Genomic DNA, 12,522 nt, shown 5'->3' with positions numbered 1-12,522 from the left:
GGTATAAAGTCAAATATTAGTCAAACATTTAAAAAATTGAATAGTTTTTATTTTTGCCTCTTTGTCTAGGGCTTGCCTTTCTTCAGCCGAAACACTGGACTGCCAAATATCACCTTCAAATATGACAGTAAGTACGTTTTAATACAAGAATGAGAGTGCTCAGCTTGCACGTGACAGAACTGATTCACCACTTTGTGCCATCTGTAAATTCAGGGTAAAGACGACTCTGCCATGCTTTCTCCTCATTCTTCTCCCTCCGTCTGCTGAGCATTCCCCAACTCCCTGACCCTTTGTTCAGCTATATCCTGAGCCCTTTTTCCACCCCATTATCTCCCCAAAATTACCCCGACTCCCTTTATTTACCCTACCCTCTTCCCAGCATCCTACTAACCCTCTTACTCCCCTAACCCCCTCTGTCCAACAACCTCTGTCATCTTCTCTCTCCCCTCCCCCCCAGCCCAACTCTCTGTTCTGCATTACACTCATTTCCTCTCTTTTTCTCACTACCTTCCCTTGCTTAGCTGGGAATAGGACAGGATCGTGAAAGCAAGAGTGGCATGGGTTGTTAACTTTCTAGAAAGCTTTGAAAACCTGGCTTTTTTATTTGGCTAAGTGGAAGTAAGGGTCAACAACCATACTGTAGATCAGTGTTTTTCAACCTTTTTTGGGCAAAGGCACACTTGTTTCATGAAAAAATCACGAGGCACACCACCATTAGAAAATGTTAAAAAATTTAACTCTGTGCCTATATTGACTATATATAAAGTAATTCTCTTGAATAGGAATCAAATAAACACAAAGAAAGTATTTTATAATTACTTTATTATGAAATATTAAGTAAACAGAATAGAGAAAAATTATAAAATACTTTATTCAGCACTCTTCTGATCGATCCCCGATGAGCCGGCGGATGACAGCTCCAGATGACAGCTCTGTAAAACTAAACAAGCCAGACCAGCACAGATCAATCCTACACCGTCAATCCTAACAGAAAACCATGTCTTTCAAACACACAGAACACAGAAAACACCTTCGCCTAGTATGGAATATGTCATCACAAACTAACCCCTCACCCTTTTACAAAACTGTAGTGTGGATTTTAGCCACAGTGGTAACAGCCCTGACACTCATAGAATTCTGAGCATCAGAGCTGCTACCACCACGGCTGGCGCTAAAAAACGCTCCACAGTTTTGTAAAAGGGGGATAAAATAGAAATACACAGTTTCAACGCTGTAGCTCAGAGGTGCCCAAACTTTTTGAGCTTGTGAGCTACTTTAAAATGACCAAGTCAAAATGATCTACCAATAATAAAATTAAAAAACACAAAGCACACTATACGCTGAGAAAATGTTAATTATCATTCCTATTCTGGGTTTTTTTCAAAGAGGTCAAGGCAGATGACTCTATGCATTGTCACCTCAGTAACAACCATACAAAAATAGACAAATATACCCTCCATCCTTTTTATTAAACCACAATAGCAGTTTTTAGCGCAGGGAGCCCAGCGCTGCTCTTGATGCTCATAGGCTCCCTGCGCTAAAAACCACTATTGCGGTTTAGTAAAAGGTGACCATATTGTAAAATATAGACAGCAGATATAAATTCAGAACTGTGCATAGTAAGTGAGGGGAAGTTTTCATCTCTGGGAATTTACCCAGTTAACTATTAAGTTATTTGGGCAAATTCCTTTGAAAACTGTGGTAATACTGCCTCCACTTTGCTAAATTTAAAATAAAATCATTTTTCCTACCTTGTCTGGTGATTTCTGGTTGCACTTTCTTCTTCTGACTGTGCATCCAATCTTTCTTCCCTTCTATCAGCCTGTATGCTTTCTCTCCTCTACACCTCATTCCCTCCCCCAACTTTTTCTTCCTCTCTCCCTGACCTTTCTTTCTTTTTTTCTGTTTCTCTTCTTTCCTTCTGTTTCCCTGCCTGCCCCCTTTCTTTCTTTCTCCCTGCCGTTCCCCAAGCCACTGCCACTGCCGCTGCCATCGGGGAACAGGACCTACCAATGGATAACAGGCCCCAAAGCCGACGCCGACGCATGCTCTCCCTGACGTCAATTCTGCAAACGGAGAGGAAGTTCCGCCCAGCCAGGCAGCGTTTGGCTGGCCTGAACTTCCTCTCCGACTGCAGAATTGACGTCGGGGAGAAGAAGACTTATCGGCTCGATAGATTAGATCGCCAAGACAAAGTGAGTCCTGGGTGATCGACTCACTTTGCCTTGGCGAGCTACTGGCGCCCCTGCCTTAGAACACTGCCTAGGACCCTGGGGGAGCCCGGGCCCCTGAATGCAGGACTGGTAGTACTGCCCTGATGGCGGCCCTGCGGCACACCAGGCAACATCTCGCGGCACACTAGTGTGCCGCGGAACAGCGGTTGAAAAACACTGCTGTAGATGACACCTTTTTATTGGATTAACATGGGGAAGCTGCTACTTGCCCTGAATCAGTAGCATGGAATGTTGCTACTCCTTGGGTTTTGGCCAAGTACTAGGGACCTGGATTGGCCACTGTGAGAAAGGGCTACTGGGCTTGACCATTGGTCTGACCCAGTAAGGCTATTCTTATATAACAAGCTTTCTTTCAAAAGTTATCCTTTCTTCATCAGATCAATGAAGAGACACTACAGTTGCAGTGAGCTTAAATGGTACAAAAGAACATAAGAATAGCCTTACTGGGTCAGACTAGTGGTCTATCAAGCCCAGTAGATCATTCTCACAGTGGCCAATCCAGGTCACTAGTACCTGGCCAAAACCCAAGGAGTGGCTTTCCCCATGTCTTTCTCAATAACAGACTATGGACTTTTCCTCTAGGAACTTGTCCAAACCTTTCTTAAAACCAGCTACACTATAATCCTCCTATTTCTTTTAAAAGTATTTCCCTGTAACTTTATTGAATGTCCCCTAGTCTTTGTAATTTTTGACGGAGTAAAAAATCGATCTACTTGTACCCGTTCTACTCCACTCAGGATTTTGTAGACTTCAATCCTATCTCCCCTCAGCCATCTCTTTTCCAAGCTGAAGAGCCCTAACCGTTTTAGTCTTTCCTTACACGAGATGAGTTCTCTCTTCTTTACCATCTTAATCGCTCTTCTTTGAACCTTTTCTAGCGCCACTATATCTTTTTTGACACAGGAGACCAGAATTGAACGCAATACTCCAGATGAGGTCGCACCATGGAGCAATACAGGGGCATTATAACATTCTTAGTCTTGTTAGCCATCCCTTTTATTAATAATCCCTAGCATTCTGTTTGCTATTTTGGCCGCCATCGCACATTGGGTGGAAGGTTTCATAGTATTGTCTACGATGATACCCAGATCCTTTTCTTGGGCGCTAATCCCCAAGGTGGACCCTAGCATCCAGTAACTGTGATTCAGGTTATTCTTCCTAATGTGCATCACTTTGCATTTATCCACATTAAATTTCATCTGCCATTTGGACACTCAGTCTTCCAATTTCCTAAGGTCCGCCTGCAATTTTTCACAATCCGCATGCGTTTTAACAGCTTTGAACAATTTAGTGTCATCTGCAAATTTAATCATCCCAATTTCCAGATCATTTATAAATAAATTAAATAGCACTAGTCCTAGTACAGACCCCTGCAGCATTCCACTGTTTACTCTCTTCCATTGAGAAAAATGGCCATTTAACCCTACCCTCTATTTTCTATCCGATAACCAATTCCTAATCCACAACTGAATTTTGCCACCTATCCCATGACACTTTAATTTTCTCGGGAGCCTCTCATGAGGAACTTTATCAAAAGCTTTCTGAAAATCTAGATACACTATATCAACCGGCTCATCTAGGTTTTCTCTATGTTTAGTACTACTCAGTAAAAGTGTTTATCTTATTAAGTTTTTCCTATTCCACCTTTACCTAAATAGTTTGATAACAGAAAAAAAAACCAAACAGACCAATTTGTCCAGGAACTACAGATTTAAAACATAACCCCCTCTCTTTTACAAAAGCGCGGAAGAGGTTTTTAGCCTGCAGGCGTGCTGAACGCTCTGCACTGCTCCGACGCTCCTAGGAACTCTATGACCATCGGAGCAGCGTAGAACATTCAGCATGCAGACTGGCGCTAAAAACCTCTTCTATGCTTTTTTAAAAGGGGGGAGGGAATTACATAGCATAATTAAGCCCAATTTATATATGTCTGTGTGCAACAGGTCACAGCAGTTAACACAACATAGACTATCACATACTGTTTTGTATATTCTCTGTCTGTCCTAGCAGGCTCACAATCTTAATTATGGTACCTGGTGCAATAGCAGGTTAAGTGGCTTCCCAGGGTGACAAGGATCAGTGCTGGGACTGAACCCACAACCTCAAGGTGCTGAGGCAGCAGCTCTAAACACTAGGCCACTCCTCCTAGGTGAGGAGCAAGTTAGAGGTGATGAGACAGTGACCATTTATAGTTCCATTTATAGGCCCTAAATGAGCATTGCAGCTGACTGGAGTAAAGTTTTTTACTGTGATTTTTCAAGGTGAATTAAAAGTGATTAAATTTTTTCTTTTGTCTTGTTTTTGATTGATAGCTTTTTATTTAGGTCAGATCTGGGTTCTTTTTTATTGTTTTATTTTTTGTCTTAAACTGTATTCTAATGTTATTTTTTTGTGTATTGCCTAAATAAGGATGTCAAACTGCAATCCTGCAGTGCCACAAATCAGTCTGGTTTTCAGAACACCTCTAATGAATGTTCAACAGATATATGTGTATGCACTGCCTTCATGGAATGCAAATATATCTCATACATATTCATTACCTTGAAAACGAGGCTGGGTTTGCTATCCTCCAGGACTGCATTTTAACAGTCCTGGCCTAAAGCATGCGTAATAGTGAACAGTATAAAAAAACTACAAATAAATAAATAAGCTCTGTTTTCTTGAATGCCTGCCCAAATGTTGCCAGTGTTTGAACAACCATAGGGCATTCAGCGAATCGGAATCCAGCCCATGTGGATTCTGCATTCATGTGCCTGGCCTGTAATTCAGCTGGAGGAATGGACTTCATGCAGGGGACAGCAAAGCATCTTTTAGCTACAAAGCCCAAGCAGTTGCTATGATCCCCCTCCCCTGACAGTGCCGGCTGTGAGCAGAGGATACAGTGACTGAATTGGTATGCTCTGGACTTGTGTGTAAGGATGACAAGCTGAGCCAGCGCCAGCTGGTGAGCTTGAACTTTCTAAGGCTTACCCAGGTTTGCTGCCAAATACTGGGGGGAAACAAAGCAACTGATTATCATTTTCTCTACATGAGAAAAAAGATTTACATTTCGAATACCTCCCGATGTGCTTCCTAATTAAGGGGCCCTTTAATAAGTTGTAGTAGGTGCTTACATGCACTTAACACAGGAGGTGCTAAAGCATGCAGCATTTTGGGGGGAAGAGATGTGTCGGGAACAGAGCATAGGCATGGATATATTAATCAGCTAACATATTGACATTATCACTGCACTAACTGGCACTGCTTCCGTAATGCAGGAGCCCCTTAGTGCCTCCTAAATACTGAATTGTTTAACAAATTAGTCAGCACTGATAATTGGTAATTAACACCTAATAATTGATTCTAATCGGATCTAATTAGAAGTTATATGCACAACTTGGTTGGTGCACTATAAAGTGGTGCACATCAGTTCTAGTGTGCATAAGAACATAGCTTTACTGGGTCAGACCAATGGTCCATCAAGCCCAGAAGCCCGTTCTCACGGTGGCCAATCCAGGTCACTAGTAACTGGCTAAAACCCAAGGAGTAGCAATATTCCATGCTACCGAACCAGGGCAAGCATGGCTTCCCCCATGTCTTTCTCAATAACAGACTATGGACTTTTTCTCCAGGAACTTGTCCAAACCTTCCTTAAAACCAGCTACGCTATCCGCTCTTACCACATCCTCTGGCAACGCGTTCCAGAACTATTCTGTGAGTGAAAAAAAATTTCCCCCTTTTTCTTTTAAAAGTATTTCCCTGTAACTTCATCGAGTGTCCCCTAGTCTTTGTTCTACTCCACTCAGGATTTTGTAGACTTCAATCATATCTCCCCTCAGCTGTCTGTTTTCCAAGCTGAAGAGCCCTAACCGTTTTAGTCTTTCCTTATACGAGAGGAGTTCTATCTCCTTGGTCGCTCTTCTTTGAACCTTTTCTAGCACCGCTATATCTTTCTTGAGATAAGGAGACCAGAATTGAACGCAGTATTCCAGATAAGGTTGCACCATGGAGTGAAACAGGGGCATTATAACATTCTTAGTCTTGTTGATCATCCCTTTTGTAATAATTCCTAGCATCCTGTTTGCTTTTTTGGCCGCCGCCACACATTGGGTGGTTTCATCATATTATCTACGATGATATCCTGATCCTTTTCTTGGGTGCTAATCCCCAAGGTGGATCCTAGCATCCGGTAACTGTGATTCAGGTTATTCTTCTCAATGTGCATCACTTTGCATTTGCCACATTAAATTTCATCTGCCATTTGGACGCCCAGTCTTCCAATTTCCTAAGGTTCACGTGCAATTTTTCACAATCCGCAAGTGTTTTAACAACTTTGAACAGTTTAATGTCATCTACAAATTTAATCACTTCACTCTTTTCAATTTCCAGATCATTTATAAATAAGTTAAATAGCACCAGTCCTAATACAGACCCCTGCGGCACTCCACTGTTTACTCTCCTCCATTGAGAAAAATGACCATTTAACCCTACCCTCTGTTTTCTATCCGATAACCAATTCCTAATCCACAACTGAACTTTGCCACCTATCCCATGACACTTCCATTTTCTCAGGAGCCTCTCGTGAAGAACTTTATCAAAAGCTTTCTGAAAATCTAGATATACTATATCAACCAGCTCACCTTTTTCCACGTGTTTATTCACACCTTCAAGGAAGTCAAGTAAATTTGTGAGGCAAGATCTCCCTCAGCAGAACCCATGCTGACTCCGTCTCATTAAATCATGTTTGTCTACATGTTCCACAATTTTATTTTTTATAATTATTTCTCCATTTTGCCCGGCACTGAAGTAAGGCTTGCCGGTCTGTAATTTCCCGGATCTCCCCTGGAGCCCTTTTTAAAAATCGGCATAACATTGGCCACCCTCCAATCTTCAGGTACTACAGATGATTTTAGCGACAGGTTACAGATCATAACAGCAGGTCAGCAATTTCTTGTTTGAGTTCTTTAGTACCCTGGGATGTATACCATCCGGTCCTGGCGATTTATCACTTTTTAACTTGTCGATTTGGCTTAGTACATCTTCCAAATTCACTGAGATTTCTTTCAGTTCTTCCGCATCATCACCCTTGAAAACCATTTCCAATTCAGGTAGATCTCTTACATATTCTTTCATAAAGACCGAAGGAAAGAATTCATTCTGTCTTTCTGCTATGGCCTTATCCTCCCTAAGCGCTCCTTTTGCTCCTTGATCATCCAGTGGTACCACAGATTCCCTCACAGGTTTTCTGCTTCTGATGTACCTAAAAAAATTGCTATGAGTTTTTGCCTTTTTTTGCAAGTTTCTCTTCATATTCTTTCTTAGCTGTCTTTATCAATGCTTTGCATCTAACTTGCCAGTGCTTGTGTTTCTTCTTATTTTCTTCATTTGGATCCTTTGTCCATTCTTTAAAGGATTTTTTTTGGCTCTAATAGCTTCTTTCACTTCACCTTTTAACCACGCCAGCTCTTGTTTCCACCTTTGCTGATACGTGGAATACATCTGGTCTGGGCTTCCACGATGGTATTTTTAAATAACATCCAAAAAAGGGGGCATGGCCAGGGGAAGAACATGGGCAGATTGTGGGCATTCCTAAAACTTACTGAATATGCTTGATCCACAAACAACTTAAGCACAGGTATTTAGGCCTTGTTTTTCTTGGCCTAAATGGGTGCACCTAAAATGCTAGTCATGCATACGAATGCTAAGCGTGAGTCTATATATAGCGGATGCCTTTTATAGAATTGCCCTATACAATGTTCTGATTGGTGCTGATTTTTTTTAGATGCCATATATAGAATTTGGGGGTTAATGCACGGAAAAGACCTGTATTAGGGTATACTAGGCCTATTTACTAGCACAGATTAGTAAAATGGCCTCTAAGCTCTTCCAGAATTTTGGCAGAATCAAACCCTTCAAATTTTAGTTAGCAGTAGAAAATATTTTCTTATTCCATATCTTTTGCCTAAAGTGAGGGCTTCAGGGACTTTTCAATGTGAAAAAGGATTACTTTTTCACAAGCTGGGGAGCACAAAAGCCATGTCTTAAGTACAAGAAAAATTGTATTTACAGGATCCCACTGGTAGTAAAGAGTTGCAATACCAGACCTCTTGTGAGAGCGTGATGTGCAACTCCGCTGGACCCTCTGAAACAAATGCTGCTGTAAGAAAGGCAGAAAGAACAGGATTGATTAAATGGATAGAAAACAGCTGTCCTAGTGAATAGCATTCTGTAACTCAGAAAAGGGAGAACAGACTGGCAGAAGGAAACCAATCTATTGAAACCATTCCAGCTTTTAAAACAAATACTTCAGTAGTTTAATGGAACAGTGGTAAGTAATCTCTTACCTTGCACATTAAATTTTAATCACATTACAGACAGTGAAGTATAATATGAGTTACTGAAAGAGCTTTTAATTAGTAAGCTGTACATTTTTACTGTGTGGAAGACTCTTTGGCTATATGCTTATAAAAATAAATGCTATGCTGCTGAAGCAGCATAAAGCTAGGACTAGTGATACTGGATTACTGTGACCGTTCAGTGTGTTGTGGGGTATGACATGATTTCAGTGAGTCTGCTGGGCACAAAATTAGAAGCACCTTCAGAACAGGATATTCACACCTGCAGGCTACTTTTTATTTCTTTTTAGAAAATTTATTAATTAAGCATATATTATCAAATACACTTGAAATAGGAAATGGAATAAATATAAAACAAATTGAGCAAGGAAAACAAAACTGACACGATAGATGTAGGTACAAATATATCATCTCAGATAAAATCCAAAATATAGAGGGAGGGATGAATTCTGGAGGCAAAATCAATGAACGGTAAAAGGAAAAAACAAGATGGCTGCCCCTCCTTTGACTACATATAGTTTCAACAATGAACATGAAACTTAAGCCCCTATATCACAATCCATGTCCTACCCACCAAAACATGTATCTGTCTTGATATCCAGAAAAAAAAACCTGAAATTGGAACAATTCAAGAAAAATATATGAGGGTCATTTCATAAATAATGCACACTATTTTTTTTAATTTACATGTTTGTTTGTTTGTTTTTTCAAGTATTTCTTTACAATCCTTCAATATAGTCTCCCTGTTTTGCAATGACCAAGTCCAATGTCCGGGAAGCTTCATTATTCCATCCAAGACACCATTTTTATTCAGTTGCCAAATGGCTCGGGTACCAGTTGAAAAAAGCTCTTCCAGAGATGCAAAATTATGTCTACGCATAGGTTGTTTCAACTTTGGAAAAAGGTCAAAGACTGATGGACTCATGTCTGGACTGTAGGGAGCATGAGGTAACACCACTCAGCCGTATTCGCATAGTTTTTCAATGACAAGTGGAGAGCTCCATCTTCCCCACAACCAAAAACATTTTGAAGAGCTCAATCAAAAGTCAAACAAATGATGATTTTTGCTTATGATCATGAAGCCATCATCATCACAGACAAAGTTCCATGTGGAAAAAGTGTCACAGCAGTGTATTATTGTGATTTTTTTGCAAAAAATGCACAAAACCAACCTCAGTTGCTCTTGGCTGGGCCACTCATTCTTCACGACAATGCTCGCCCATACATAGGGAATGTTGTCATTGAAAAACTACCTCATGCTCCCTACAGTCCAGATATGAGTCCACCAGACTTTGACCTTTATCCAAAGTTGAACCAACCTATGCGTGGACATCATTTTGCATCTCTGGAAGAGCTTTCTTTCGCCGGTACATTACATTAGGGATTTCTATTCCGCCATTACCTTGCAGTTCAAGGCAGATTACAAATGGATTGTCCGGAGATTAGAAGTATTTAGGTAGTAATTTGTACATTTCTTTGAGTTGCTAAGGATTATATCTCCCTCAAGCCCCCAATCCCTGAAGTAGCTGCAAACCCCCCTCCCTCCCACCTGAAGCACTAGCGAGGCAATGGTCTTGAGCTGCAAATCCCTCCTCCTTCCCTCAAGCACTGAGGTGACAGAAGCAGTGTCAATTGAAAGGACATCATAGTTATCCTTTAACATGAGTGTTGTTGGGTGCTGAAAGCATGACCTGGCAGGGAATTTCGTCATGGTCTTGGTCCTCTGATTAAAGATTGCGTGGTATGAAAGTATTCATGCATGTAGCTAATTAGCTTAGGATATGTTTAGGTTAACTTGTGGTTTCACACGCTCCCTGTTTATCTGTGTTGCAGATTGCACCTCTTATTTGAACTCTGTAGGAAAGCATGTGATTGCCGATGTCCAGAACATTACTATCAGCCAGTACGCGTGCAGTGACCAAGTTGCAGTAACAGTGCATTGGACAGCAAATGCCCTTGGTAAGTAATTTGAAAGGAAACCAATTTGACCTAAATGTCCTAGTATAAACCTGTATAGTAAAAGCAAGCTATTGTCACCCATTCCTCAATATGATTTCCAGTTTCGGTCATGAATTTCTCTTCTTGATTTTAGAATTCTTATATTTCCTTCCATCTTTCCCTTTCCTTTGTATGTCGAACTCATTCAGAACGAGGGCTGAGAATCCATTTTACTTTGAAGGATTACTTGCAACCAATGTTAATTCTATCTTATATTTGACAGAGAAACATTAAATTTTTGGAAAACTAATTGACTTCCAGCAGATGGATGTAATAACATATGTGGGACTTTACTTTTTTAACCTTAACCAACAATAACCAAACAAACAAAGAAAGTTTGGTACCTCTTATACAGTGCCTGGCAGTTACTCACTTGTGACAGCATAAACGTAAAATTCAAAACATTTAAGAGGACAAAAATCTCAATAGGGTTAGGCAGCATTATAATCAGTCCACCAGATTAATCACATCATTTGTAATTATTCGTGCTCTGAGTTAAAATATGAGGTTGGGGGGGGGGGGTGGAAGCTATAGTCTACTTGTTTCCTGGCATTAAGAAAGAATGTGAAATTGATACACAGCCCTTTCAGTAGCAGACTGGCTTGGAGTTTAGCAATCTAAATCTGCAGATTGGTCTAAATCAAATCTCCCCTGGGATACAAAGCTGGTGTTCTTTCTCTTGTACTGATCAGAGGCTAATCCCTTTGAAAGCAAGAAGTAAGAACTGCAGCTGAGGGTCTTAGGTAACGAGAGACCTGGACTCCTCCCTTCCATGGTCAGCCTGTTGACACAAGCAGGGCTTTTGTTGCCCTGAATGCGGAGAGCCAATTGTGCATCTTTGAGGTTTTTCTGTGTGACATGTTGAAGTCTGCCATTGTAGATACTGGATTGTAGACCCCTTTCTTGCTTGCTTTCTCTCTCTCTTTTTGAAATTAAAAAAGAATTTAGTAAATTGGGAGCCCTACTGCTTAGCAGTTTTCCTTTTGATGCATGGGGCTTTGGTTTGGTGGAACCTGAAGGATATTTTGGGGCTGGGGGTATCTAACTGCTGGCAACTTCAACCTCTAGGAACAGCGAGGAGAAAGGGCAAGGGATTGGGACTTGCCTAACACCTTTTTTGTACTTTTACAACCACATTCAAAGCAGTTTACATACAGGTACTTCAAGCATTTTCCCTCTCCATCTCAGCGAGCTCACAGTCATTTGAGTCTTTATCTGCCGTCATCTACTATGTTACATCCACTCAGTGGCGTAGCGAGGGTATGCAGCGCACGGGATGGCGGTGCCCCTCTCCAGCCCCCAGCCACATGAATGTCCCTTCCCCATACCTTTTAAATTTTGGTGCAAGCCACCACCTGAACTTACTGCCCACGTCAGCTTTGGCGCTTTCTCAGACGTTACTTCATAAGCGTAGGTCCTGGAAGTGATGTCAGAGAGAGCATTGAAGCTGACATGGGCAGCGAGTTAACGGCTGCTCATGCTGAAGTTAAAAAGGTACTGGGGGAAAGGGCGTACACGTGGCAGTGGGAGGTGTGGGAAGAGGGGGAGGAGAGGTGCCCCGAGGAAGATGGCGCCCAGGGTGGACTGCCCCCCCAACCCTCCTTATTAAGCCACTGTATCCATTTGGATAATGATCTATGATAAACACCTCAATCTCAAAAGATCCCCTAATAGGAGTAATAAATCTAAAACCTGCTGCCAAACTCCTAAATCAGTGTTCTGAAAACTTTCTGAAGCCGTGGCACGCTAAACTCAGTGCCGCGGCTGTAGGGCATCCGGAAATGCGCAGACATCAACTCAATGACGTCAAGCACATGTTACCGGGTTATCTTACTCCTCATTTTACTTTGAGTTATACTAACAAGAGTTCTCGAAGAATACACTTGTTTGCATATCCCTCAATAAAATTATGTCATTATAAAAGGTTCCATGAGAGAACCTTTTCTTTTCAGGTG

The 12,522-nt window shown here is 41.3% G+C and overlaps 1 protein-coding gene across 1 annotated transcript in view; it reads left to right on the top strand.

Annotated features, from left to right (window-relative positions):
• The window catches only part of IL17RD (interleukin 17 receptor D), a 111,087-nt gene that overhangs the window by 60,502 nt on the left and 38,063 nt on the right, over positions 1 to 12,522 (top strand). The window contains exons 2-3 of the mRNA XM_033925724.1: positions 70 to 127; positions 10,403 to 10,528. Coding sequence (XP_033781615.1) covers positions 70 to 127; positions 10,403 to 10,528 — 184 coding nt within the window. The remainder of the gene's footprint in view (positions 1 to 69; positions 128 to 10,402; positions 10,529 to 12,522) is intronic.

Source organism: Geotrypetes seraphini, chromosome 17 (genome assembly GCF_902459505.1).
Source record: "Geotrypetes seraphini chromosome 17, aGeoSer1.1, whole genome shotgun sequence".
NCBI classification, from domain to species: Eukaryota; Metazoa; Chordata; class Amphibia; order Gymnophiona; family Dermophiidae; genus Geotrypetes; species Geotrypetes seraphini.
The sequence above is the reverse complement of the archived record's forward strand: the minus strand, read 5'-3'. Positions and strand labels throughout refer to the sequence as shown.